This window comes from Aphelocoma coerulescens, chromosome 1A (genome assembly GCF_041296385.1).
Source record: "Aphelocoma coerulescens isolate FSJ_1873_10779 chromosome 1A, UR_Acoe_1.0, whole genome shotgun sequence".
In the NCBI taxonomy this organism is placed as follows: Eukaryota; Metazoa; Chordata; class Aves; order Passeriformes; family Corvidae; genus Aphelocoma; species Aphelocoma coerulescens.
In genome coordinates, this window is record NC_091014.1 from 31,248,510 (window position 1) to 31,262,052 (window position 13,543).

Genomic DNA, 13,543 nt, shown 5'->3' on the forward strand with positions numbered 1-13,543 from the left:
ATAAGATACTTCAGAACAGAAAACCCAAACGGAAGTTCATATATGGATAAACCCTTACAACCAAAAATGATTCTTCTATGAATTGGGCATTCTGGATTGATCTATCCAAACCTTTCATTTGCATCTGTCTCATTTAAAGAATGTAGTACCTGCTGAGAGTGAAGGTACATTGATCTCATATTCTATACTAATAACAGCTGGTACCTGACAGATTCTCTTGGTAAGTCCTAAGGGGCTGCCTTAATTAGGTGAGCTATTCTTTGGATGTGGATGTGTGCCAAATGTCCAACAACTGATGAGGTATAACCTGCACTATTCTGGTACAAACCAATACAGCCTCCCTCTACCACTGATTATGGAAGCTTTTAGACTTTGCAAAGGACAAATTCAAAGGAATCAGGATGTTACACAGAACTGCAGGGCAAACATTAATGGGGCCTGAACTTTCTTATTTTAGGATTTTGCCCTCAGTTGTTCTAGGTTTTTTTTACTGCAATGAAGCCTGAGGATGCAATATCTACTCCCTTAGCCCAGCTCGCTTTATGAAATGGTACGTAAGAGACAACCTTCAGCACCAATAAGACTGTTTAAAGAAACTATAAAGAAAAGCTGTCAGGGGGCAAAGAGGAAAATACCAGTTAATATACCATGCTGAATGCTATATTTACATATATAAAATTTAAGACTTCCCAAAGCCATACAATTCTCAAGGACTACATGGCTGATATTTCCCTTTTCTGGAAATACAATGAGGCATAACATAATTCTATTTCCAAGGGGAAAACAGCAAGTGCTGCTAAGAGGTTGAAGTCCTACAGCTGCATTTCCCACAATTTCTGTCAGTAATTTTTATAGACACCACAGGTCTACCTAGGGGTATAATGGGAATTAAAACTATTAGCAAAGGAATCTCTAGGTCTTCCATTGCCTGTAGGTACAATAGAATGGGATTATGAATTTTTGCATTCAAGTACATTAGTCAAAATACTCAATGGTCTCAGTTGTGCCAAAGAAGCAGTAGCAGCCAAGGTCAATAGATGTGTAAAATAGGCAATTCAGTAACTATTATTTCGTTATCAAGCACTGAAAAAGTCTGGTGCTACCAAGGAGCGTACCTCTAGCTCGGAATATTTAGTATTATGTCCTAAAGGGACCTTTCCTGCAAAAGGTGTAGGTGCAGTTTTGGAATTCTGTTGAAATAAGGTTTTTAAGGACATGCTCCAGTGCCTCTGTGATTTTAACAGAGGTGTTTCCACATGGATTTTTAAAACTGGAGGCTTTGCTGAAGGAAACAAAGCCCTGATTACACTGATCACTGAAATGCTCTGTGTAGTACTATCAGCACATGTCCAGGGGACACAAACAGACCCAGATTTGAGGAAGACCAAGTAGAACAATCAAGAAAGAAAATTTAAATCCACACTTCCTTGTCTTTTACAGGTTTTTTCCACTGAAAGAAGGAACTTACTTCAAAGCAACTAAAACTTACAAAAGATGAGTCAAGTCAAGCCTATTACATACTCTATATAAGACACTACTTTGAAGTAGTTTGCACTGTTCCTTCTACAGCTCTGCAAGCTGAAGCACTTGTACAAGCCAGAAAGTTTCAGAGGATAGAGTTGAAAGTGAGAATTGGAGAACTGCGATTTGAAATTTGAGATTAGTATAGCCTGGAAGCTGCTGCTCCATTAAAGTGACTGTCTAAAAGACCATCCACCAACAGCTCAATCTAATCACATCTAACCAGAGGTTACTGAAGAACTGTCACAAGCAATCCATTTCCTTTTGTCTTTAAACTCAGTAGGGAGATGTCTTACAGTGGAAAGGTCTGACAGCAGTGCTTCTGCACTACTGTATTGTGCTACTGCAAGTTCAACTTTCCATACTGCAATGGATTTTAGGTTGTCTCTCTACACCCTTTCTGGTTTTATTTTTATCTGAGACAACATGTCACAAGCTTCAATCCAATAAAAAGTGATGTAGTAAGACTAACCAAATACCTAGCCTTCCTCCCCATCCAGGTCAGGCTGGATGGGGTCCTGAGCAACCTGGTCTAGGGATGTGTCCCTGCCCAAGGGGGTTGGAGCTATGTGATCTTTAAGATACCTTCCAATCCAAGCCATTCTATGATTCTATGACCTCAGGTTGTTAAGGATTCCAAAGTTTGGAGCTGCAATCAATCAAACTGAAAGTGTTCCACTGTTAGTGACTAGTGTTATCAGCAGTAAAGATAGTTTCCCAACATCTGTGATTTAATTCTAATCACTTGTTATCCTCTGCGTATGTTTAATAAAGAGCTGCTGGCTCTTTGCAGAAAAGGTCAAAACAGTCTAATAATTGCCACTTCTGTATACATATAGCAATCCCCGTATTTCTTTTCCCTTGGCTTTTCACTTGTTTAGAAATTGCTGCTTAATTGCTACTTGTTTCCACACATCTTAACACAGACACTTTGTATCATGTATCTCTCTTGAGACAGCATGCGCCAAACCACGGTCTTCAACCCCGAGATAAGTGTTATACTGACACTGAAGATAAAACTTGGGATACTGAGAATATTTCCATAAATGCCTGGCTGTAGTATTTATTACCGATGCCATGAGTGACAGAAGTGCAATGTTATAATCAGAGGGATCACAACTTATTCTTTGCACCTTCCTGTCCAAACTCCTGGCCAGCTAACACTGACATTTAGTTAGTTCTTGACAAAGAAAGCTCGACGTACAAAAGCAGTGGTTGCCTCAAATTGCTGATTCCTCCTGGGAATACAGGCTTTCAGCTGTGATGAAAATGTGTTGAAATAAAGTATTGATGATGGGTATACCAGAAAGGTCATTCTCACTCCTGGAGAACTGTCTGTGTGTCTGCCTTAGAGAAATTAATTCAATTGCTTCCCTTTGGGACCGATGCAGCCCACCAATGTGAGTTTAAACAGCAAAAAGAAAGCTTACACTGTGAGCACTGAATATTTCAGCACTCAGAGAAAGAAGGGAGAATGGGTGATAATTTTGCCCTGAGAAGTCCATGCCAAAAAAAGACTGGGTTATTCTGTTATTTAAGAGCAGCAGCATGAAATACCATTAAGAGCTGAATAACATTCATTCCTGAGAGATCTGCTTCGGAAAATAACTGTGTTTTTATTAATCTGATGTTCTCTCTAACATCATTCATGAACACAGAAAACCTTTCCATCTCCTTGTCCCCCTTGTCACTCTCTTGTCCCCTACACCTTGCCCCAGCCCTACATCCACTGAGCTTCCTAGTTTGTAATGTAGGTCTGCAAACTGCAGCCTTCTAGAAGCAGTTACCCATTACACAGGAGAAACACCACAGTATTAACCAAGATAAAGGCAGGGGTCTCAGGGATGTATAATCATTTTTTTCAATGGGAAATATTTTTATCATGAACTATTTCAGTGTACGAGGAAAACCAAATGGAGGAAATGAGGTCTGGATTGAGACCCATTTCTATATACAAAGAATCTGACATATAAACAGGTTACCCTGGAGTGACAGATTACTGTGCATGCTATCAGCCCATGGGAAATTACCTATGCAAGGGACAAGCACAGAAGCAGATGTAGGGCCAGAGAAACTGCATTTTAATCAACATGCCTGATTTTACATACTATGTTAGTGAAACACAGAAATGCTCCACTAATGCTCCACATTATAGGTATATTCGTACTTTATATTCTTCTGCCTTTGTTGATGATGCTTATTTAGACTACAGCTCTTTTGGGTCAAGGTTTAAATTTCACTGCAGTGTTCAAGACAATGCATGACTAGTACAATCTGAAACACTATATATTTTCTAGACATTTTCATGTGAGCCACAACAGTACCCCACATTTTTTAGACACTGACCTTCACAGGATTCTCCACTTGGTGAAAACATCCCATTGTCATGGTAGCCATCTCTGCACTCGCAGTGGTACCAACCAGGCAGGTTAATGCAGTTAGCACGGCTGTCGCACTGAACAAAGCCATCTGAGCACTCATCAATGTCTGTTTATTAAGAACAACAAAATAGAAGAAAATTCACACAGAGGAAATTGCTATATTCATCCAATGAAAGAACAATGTATCTGGTATTGCTGGGTTTCACAGAATTATTTGCATTACTGACACTTGAATTTGCAGAATTACTTGCAGCAGAGGTTCTGCTAATCCCAATTTACTGCCTACATAGTAACAACTCATTTTCTCACAATACATGACAGGTAATCTGACATCTGTGGTAGGCTGCCCGTAATATGAAGAAAAGAATTGGGTCCTAAGTCATATAATAAGATGTAAACTCTTTGAGTAGTGCAGGCTGCCTGTTAAAACAAAGATTTTTTTTTTTCTAGGGGTATATCAAAACATTAAATACTCACTCTGGACCTTGCTTATGCTCTCGGGGACACCAATTTTAGGTTAGAAGGGCCGCCCTATCCTGTGGAGTTCCTGTTGACTTATACCAGCACCTCTGACTCTGAATGTAACTGACTGCAGGCTCCTCTCTAACCATCAAAGAAAACAACTGGGTTTCCAAATGCTTAAATTACGAGGTAGAAACACAACACATGCTCCTTCTCCTGGAAATTCCTTTGGGAAGTGTGTCTCTTAAATGAACATGCACTGACTAAACTTCACAATAACAATTTATCACAGAATGGATTTTTTTGATACACTCATTAGATCTAAAATCCATCAGAGCATGTTCTAAAGAGACCTGAACTCAGGGACTTAGCAGAGATGCAGAGAACTTTGTGACATGTTCATTTCCAGTGCCTTCAGGTACACAGTAAGCTGTACTAAAGAATAGGTCCCAGAGTATGAGTGCTGTTAACAGGGAATACCAGGAGTATGGAGCTAAACAGGGGTAAAACTGAGCTGTTCCCTATCAGATTCACTGCCTTATCACTGTGTTTTACACCAGAAGTAGCATACATATCTGAGCATCAAGCTGACAGAGAGGTGCCTATAGAACCAGCACAAAGGGAGGCACAGAATGTGCAAACTGCCTTCAGAAACAAAAACCTCTAATCACCCTCCACCATGAATTTGAACAACTAATAAACTCTCAGTGTACTGGCCACTTTGGCCAAAGCAAGGATTTAACCTTTCTTTAAAGGCTGAATCTTCAAAACTAAGAACTGTAACAAATTAGGACTCAAACTCCTAAAGTACGTCAGCAGTTGATCTAGTATCCTCTAGGATGCAGATATGAAGAAGAGGTGTGATGTGACCACTGAGATACATGTGAAATATGTCAAAATTCTGCCCAGAGTCCCTGCTACCTCCCATTTATGTCATTTGCTATTTTCATAGGAGAAAGTGTAAACTGGCTAAGAAAATAAATTGTGAGCTACAATAAGGTAACAAATCTCTTTTCTGAGAATAATAATGTGTGCCTAGATAGACATACTCATCTAGTATTTTGTATAACCTATTCAAACACAAACCTTAAAAAACCTGGGTCTTCCTCATCCATTGTGAACACTTTGTTTTACATATGAAGTAATAAAAATATTAGTATGTGGGGAACACCTGCATAAACTACAAGGTATAGCACAGTCACCCACATTTGGTTTTGAGTTGCATTTTTCTTATACATGAAAGGGGGATGTGCTCTGGGTATTTTATTTACATGAAAAATAGATTTTTTTGTAATTTCTTTAGAATTACTGTACAACTGTATCATGAGTATTTTGGTTTTTAAAAGCTTTACAGATTCTTGACAAAATCTTATTAGAAATGTTCACTATGATGCATCAGTCTGATTTTCTATCAACAGTCTCTCTAAACAGGCACACCTGATGTACATTACCAGTATTTACAATGATAAAAATTACCAATACTGGAATATTGCAGCAAGTGTACATTTTGTGGCTTTGTGCACCACAAATTAAGTCGTAAGTCTCTATTGGTTTAAAACAGAATTTTCAACTCCACTGTGAATTCCAAGATAATCATCTCAGTAGTCATGCTGCAGGACTGAGAAATGCCAAACCTTTACAATCTTCCACTGCTCAGTGTGTTTCTTTCTAAATCAGTATAAACTCTGGCCTTTTTCTTCTGAGCAGCCAGGAGCCAGTGGGACCTCAGAGCTGTTTGAGAGATCAGAGGAAGATCAATGAAAATTATGTTACAGTAGTGAGAAAAGATTGGCTTGCAGTCCGTGTCTTATCTACTGCTATTCGCTCAGAAAGTCACAGATTACTCAAGAAAAGGGAAAAGAAAAGAAGAAAGGACTGCAGGCTGGAAGTTCCCTAACCACTGGGGAATATGCTGCCTGGCAGCCTGCTCACCAGGCAGAACAGAAGTGACCGCACTAAGCGCTTGGGATCACCTGGTCAGTACAACATAACTTGTTGGGGTTGGCTAAAGCTACGAACCCCAGAGAACCAATAGTGCATGTAAACCCAGAGGCTGAGAGAGAAGAGCTGTTGTTAAGACTTGATACTAATCTTCATACTAACTACTTCATAACATTGCATTAAGACACTGGATAGCATATACTTCTTTGGGAAAGGGGAATGTATTTATTGGTGATGAGCTGGAGAAATGAGTGTTATTTAGGTCAAAGTAACAGACGAATTAAAGAAAGCCTGTGTTCCTCTCTCCAGAAAAAATTATTTGTTAATCTATAAGCCTTAAAAGTGTAAGTGCAGTATCACAGGCACAAGTGGAATGCATTCAGATGAACTCATTGATTATTCAGGAAAAACAAGCCGTGAATGTCACATCAGTATTGGTAAAGTGACAACAAAAGCAGCTTCTCTCTATTTATTTGTAAGCTAGCTTATGAATCTATAACACAGAAAGTATTACTTGGGATGAAATGCTTTATCCAATGTTAATAAACAAAGAAATACATTCTTCTGGTTTTGTTATGACTGCATGCAAAGTTGGAGCGGAGTTATTTAAGAAAGCCTCCCATCACAAGCATGTATGGAAGCATGCTGTAGGTCTTGAAGAATGTCTTACTCCCTACAGGTTGTTTGCCATTGCATTGGAACCATTGCTGCATCCATGCAGAATAACCAATTACTCCTTTCAGGATTTTGCAGCAAACAAAAGAAAACCAAAACAATTCTCACCACTAACTTTTTAGACCAATGATATCTTAAGCACATGCCAGTGGGTTTCAGAATATAGATGTTCTTTATGCACAGAATTTTGTTCTCATTCTCACAGCTAATGCTGATCAGTAATTCTAGTAATGTGCTCTGTAATGGGACAAAATATGACTGTCCCAACTCTGTTAAAGAAGAAAATGCAGCAGAAATGTGTCTTACAGATCAAAAACACTGATTTCATGGAAAAATTTCCTGACATTTGGATAAAAAGATTTCTGTTTTCAAAGAGGCATAGCATGGCTCAGGAAGGGCTGCTAAAATATCTACAACTGAAATTATCTTATTAGTATGGGTAAAGAAGTCAGAAATAATTTTCCCCTGTCCTATGGTGAAACCTTCTCTGATGAATCATCTTGCAGCTGCTCAGTCAGAGGTGTGAGCTGACAAGAGAAGAAAAACTGATTGAAGTTTTGCTTGGCCAGTGGCTATGGTATATCAGTGGGCTATATGGAATACTAACAGTGATAATGAAGTCCTGTTTGATGGAAAAGCATGGAAAATGAAATATTACTCTATAGAAGAAAGTTAGCAAAAGGCTTTATATTTTCACTTATGAAAAAAATTTAAACAAAATGTTTAAGTACTAGAAAAGGAAGGATGTCTATTTTCCAATAGCAAGTGATGACTTTTTTAAGCAGAACAGAAGAGACACCTTATTCTGAGTCTTTAAGTTCTGGTCTTAACTGGTTATAAAGATGTGTGGAAGAGTGAAGGGAAAAAATTTAAAAATAAAGGCAACATCCCCAGCTTCCATAGGAAGTAAAACAGCATCCTATGCCATGTGTGATATGCCAGAGGAAATGGTCTCATCCTGGTCCTGCTCTTATTTATGACAGGACTAGCAGTGGCTACCACAGAGGTAGCCCACTCCTCTGTTTTTCCTTTTCAAATAAAGAGCACAATTGCACATACCAAATCTGCAATCCCACTGATTCAAGTCGCCAGGTTTGAAACAGAAGTCATTGGAAGTAACCTTCATCCCAAACTGGAGACCAGCTACACAGTTGTACCACAGCAGTTCATTACTACCTGCTCTGGCTGTGCTTCCACCCTATGACATTTTGCACAGCAGCAGATTTGTGATTTGGGCTTTTGAAACACTGCAGCTGGAGAAAACACACACCCCTGTGAGACTGGTGAGCCACAGAACACCACGAACATGTGAACTCTCTCTACCCTATGTAATTCATGCACACACTCCTGGCAATACTGTACATACCCGCTTTCCACAAAACAGGGTAACTGATTACTACATGCTTACGTTGCACTTGATTTGGTTTTCAAATACTCAGGTTTTCTCCTGTGCATTTGTCTCAAACTCAAACCAGTCAGCCTTCTTATTTCCATATTTTGTTACCCATTTTTCAACTCACTTTTTTTTTCTTTTTTTTTGCTGAGGCCTCACTCTAATAAAGTAGACACACAATCAGAAGCATTTTGAAAGTAAGAGCTGTGTATGCCTAGCTTCCCTTGACATGAAAAAACCACGCTCTCCCAAATACCTTCTTTATACCTCAGGATCCCTCATTTCCTTAACCGTGGCAACAATTTTAGCTATTATACCCCTTTCTCTCGGGAACATTGAGAAAACTCTGCTCCCTGAAGAGTAAAATAAGATCATTAACAAATTACCCACTGGTGCAAAAGAAAAAAAAAGGAGAACTAGCTGTCTGATTCATATTATTAGAGAGTTTCTGTATAATAAGAATTTTTGAAGACTGAAAGTGGTATAAAATTGCCAATTAGAAAGATAGCAGTTCTCTTTCATCCAGCAACAGGACCAAGCTCTCATGTAGTCAAGCTGCACTCAACAAAGAACCATAGTGTGGGGGAGGGGAGAGGGGTTGCTACCACTTTATTATTCACTTCAAGACTTAAATATTAATCACCAAATCCTCCTCTCAGAAAAGCCTGCATTCACAAATACACAGAGTGACAAAGCACAACACAGTCCATAAGTATTTTCTGTCATAAACTGCTTTATCCAGGTCAATACAAACCAAAGTCCCTGCTTGTTAAGAAGTCAACACCACAGGTTGGGAGCTGTGAATACTTAGAATTTAGTTATCTCCATACTGGAAGTTTTTCTGTGACAGAATAATACACGGCACATAGCTAAGACTGCCAATTAATAGAGACTCCCATTGCAATAATCTGTCCCAGTGTTAATTGGGTTTTATCACTGGTTGGTTATAGAGATTTATGGATATGGTTATAGAGATTAATGAGCAGCCAACACCTTCCATAATGTTCAGTCACTACTGACTCAGGCTAAATTTGAGATCTCATTTCAATGGCAACAGCCTTTTCAGCCTAATGCTGACCTCCAGAGTCACCCACATCCCAGCCCCATATATAGTACAAATAAAGTACAAACTGAAAGAAAAATAATTTCAGCAACAGATCACTGAAGAAGTTGCTTAGGAGACTTTGAAGCTGCTTAAACAGATAAAGCTTCCATGTTTGGTTTTTATTCATGGGTACATTTGGAACAGTCAGACTCTGATATGCCTTTGCATATGTCAATACAATATCAAGGATATTATGTCTGGCTTGTATATAGAAGATCACATTTCAACTATTCAGATTTATGCTCAGATAACAGAATATACAGTAGGATTAAGATGATGTCTGGGTTATCTAATTTTAGTAAATACGTATGGAAGGAGGAAAACACCTTATTCAGTAGGACCAAATCGAAGTTCACTGTACTACATGAGGTATTTGCTATCAGTGACTCAGTTTTCTGGAGTAGCCTTGGAAAGGGTTCATTATCTCTACTGCAAATTCTAGAGTCCCATCTCTTGCATTTAACAACCAAAAAGTGCTTGTGTTAGTTTTCATGTGACAACATATTTCTAATATGATGATACTTGAGAAGACCCTCCTGTTCAACCAGACCTTTGATTTGAGATCTTATGCAAAAAACAGGTCCAGGTGGAGAAATGTAAGATCCTGAAAAGTAGTTCAGTATACCGGAGCTATATTACTGCTAAAACAAAAGATCAGCTTTTGGGATTTCCATCCCACTACATTCTCATATACCACATGCATATAAATATAATAAAGAGGACTAAAACCCTCAAGAATATAGTGGCTAAGAATGCTGACATAATCCAGGAAGATATCAGTTATGCCAAAAAACCTAAATTGTTTGGAATGACTTTAAATCTATTTTGCAAAGTTTAATCAGCTCCTTTTTTTCTAATACTGCACCTGACTCCAAAAAGAACTTTCTTCATTTGTCAATCACAGCCCTAGAGCCTGATTTCATTTACAGTCTCACTCTGATTTGTCATCTTTAAGGAACTATTTAAAGATATCATATCATATCTTGAGTACTAGGGCACTCTTTTCACTGTATGAGTTCTCACATCAAAGGTGTCATTAAACCATAGAATATTCTTGATTTTAATTACAATTTCATCCCAACATTTTATTCAGTTACAAGTTTGAATCATAAAAGGCAAGATTACAGATGGCCCATGGGACACAGCAAGGAGAGGAGTAACCCACAATTCTATCCTACCATAACACAGTTGCATGAGCAAAAGAACTTTCTCTACACATCACTAGAAACACCAGGTATCTCAGATACCGCCTTCAGAGAAGGGTGAAAACCATGGCCCTTCCTCTCCCTGCTCCCCTGGAAAATGAATTAGGCCCATCTTGGGAAAAAAAAAAGCATTTGTAATGTCTTTGGAGTTGCTGTTTCTATCTCAACACCTTCCTGATCTAGTAGAACTTCTGGTTAAATCATCTTAAAATTGCTTTGACTGGTGGAGTCAGTGCTGCAGATGATATGTTCTTCACTCCAAAAATTTCCAACTGTCATGTTGCATGAAAAAATAGCTACTATTATAACAGGTCTTTTTTTTTTTTAATCCCAGCAAGACCATGATTGCAGTTTATAAAGTACCCTGTCCATGGAAAACTAATTTAGTTACATTAATGAAAAGGAAGCAAAATGTGATTGAGAATGTAATACAGAATTATAGTTCATTAATTCTTCAAGTATGCAATTTTCCAGGCTCCTGATCCCCCATTGATTTCTGCATACCCCCATAGGTCCTGCTAAATGCCAGCAAAAAGAAATTCAATCGTGTTGGTATTTCATGTGTGGCAGTGGCGGTGCTCCAAAATTAGATAGAAATGTTATCAAAAGGAATTTTCCACTGACTGCTTCACCATGTGGCCCTGCTAACAATTCTTTGTTGTGGAAAATTGATCAATCACAGATCACACCAATAACTGAAATGATGCCTCTCATTGCACACCCAATATCATCAAAGGAAGTCATATTTGTAGCAACTGAAATTCAGAGCACCTAATTGGCCATGATGAACTAGGTGCATCCAGGAATATTGTCATATAAAAATAATATATTTTTCAGCTCTATTGTGTGACACTGATTATGCCAATTCTCATTAGAAAGACTAATTAAGAGGAATTGGACCTCTATTTGTAGTTGTTGACAAAGAGATGGTTTTGCTTTCACTTTGTTCATCCTTCTCAGTACAGCATCTCATGTTAACTGCAACACATGCTTCTGTTTCCTCATTAGCCTTATCTTGAAAAAGAAAAGTATTTCTTTTCTCCCAGATAGCAAAAACACTTTTATACCTTGAAATACATTGACATACCTGTTTTAGATACCTACTACCATCTGAAAGTTACACAGCTACATCATAACCATGAGATAGGATGTTTACACATATGAATGACTGATGCAACCAGCATTTTCTCAGCCTTGCAAAAGGTTGTTTCAGATCAGCTCTGTTCATAACTACAGTAAATTTCCAAGTACTTAGTTCAGAGGCAATTTATGGAAAACAAGCAAAAGAGACCTCAAAGCAGCTCAAAGTTTGAGGAACTAGGAATCATTTTGACACTGTGATTTGAGCTTGGTCTCCTGCTGTAGTCCTCTACTCTTTGGTCAGGGTATTGCACATACTATATGTGTGCTAAAGTTTAAAACACTCTTACCTATATTTTCTTACCAGTGGCTTCTTATCACAACTCTTAGTCCATAGACCAGTGACAACTAATTTGCATTGCTACTCCTGAACTCTCAAATCATGTAGAGATTGTATAAAATTGCTGAAGCACAAAAAAGGAAAAAAACCACACACATTATTCTTTCATGCTACAGTTGACAACAACTCATCAAGAAAACAACAAATATTCTCAATACAAACATGAAAAAGCTGTAGAAGCACCTTAAAACTAAATCACTTTTCCTTTGCTTGGACTATAAACACATCATTGGCATGATATGTGCAGAGACTGCAGACGTCCTCATGCTGACAGCAAAAGGAAGAGCTCCATAGGGATAGAGGACAATGATTGGCAGTGTTATAGATTTTAATTCCACTAATAGTCGAATGACTCATAATTCATGAGAGAGCTTACAGTAAGTGATGAAGGTCATCCCTATCTCCCTTATATAACAGAAGGAAATTCTATTATAATGCTGCCCAGCTGCACTATTCACATTCTATTTATAGCCCACTGTATCTTAAGAATGTAGCTGAAATTTTAGTTTTCATGTTTAATAAAGGACTTTTTTCCCCATAGCAAATAATAGATAAGTAGTGGATGCATTTTGATGTTTTTCACAAATAACAAGAAAATCCTGTCTCCTTAGAGCTCTTTTGTAGTTTTTTTCTTCCCTGGTTTCTTTCTCCCCCTTTTTTTTTCTCTTAAGCTGCTACATATAGGATTGTAGTGTTGCAACAAGCTAAAGAAAGACATAAATAGAAAAAGATAAGTACCAGTATGTGACCTTTCAGCAAAGAAAAAATCTTTTGTGATTTAAAACTGGTGATTCTGAGGGAGGAAAATAAATAATATGCACCCAAGAAACTGTGTCAGGCAAGGAAAATGGAGAAAAAGACACAGAAGGATGAAGCAGCAAGGCATCTTAAGCTATAAAACTGAAAGGATGAGGTAAGTAGGGTTCATGCCTAAATCCAGAATGCACATTAAATTCAACCCAGGCATTTTTTGTTTAAAGTCTGTCAAAGATTTTCTTGGTGAACAATTTTAAGTAAAAACGTAAAGTAAAGTAAAGTAAAGTAAAGTAAAGTAAAGTAAAGTAAAGCAATTAAACATTCCAAGCTTCTAAAGTCACCAGCCCTTGTCTTACTGCTCATTTTGAGCTTACTTTTCTTATCTGAAAAAAAATCAGATGAGAACAGGGAGAGTGACTTCCCTTTCAAACATTGCAGCCAAGTAAAAAGCATCTGATCTGCAGAACCCGGGCTTGCCTCTTTGCTTGCTGCAGATCTCATTTGTTTACTCTCACAGACAACTTTTAAAGCTTTTTTTCCTTTATAATGAGATAGCCATTTTTGAATATGTCCTCCTTGAAGGTCAAAGGGATTTTTTAGGTTTTACAAATTCACTGAATTTCC

General features: G+C 38.0%; 1 protein-coding gene across 2 annotated transcripts in view; it reads right to left on the reverse strand.

Moving 5' to 3' along the window:
* The window catches only part of NELL2 (neural EGFL like 2), a 141,599-nt gene that overhangs the window by 13,357 nt on the left and 114,699 nt on the right, over positions 1-13,543 (reverse strand). The window contains exon 16 of one of the 2 annotated variants that reach the window (XM_068997892.1): positions 3,868-4,008. The exons of the other annotated variant lie outside the window; for it this stretch is intronic. Coding sequence (XP_068853993.1) covers positions 3,868-4,008 — 141 coding nt within the window. The remainder of the gene's footprint in view (positions 1-3,867; positions 4,009-13,543) is intronic. 2 annotated transcript variants of the gene reach the window in all.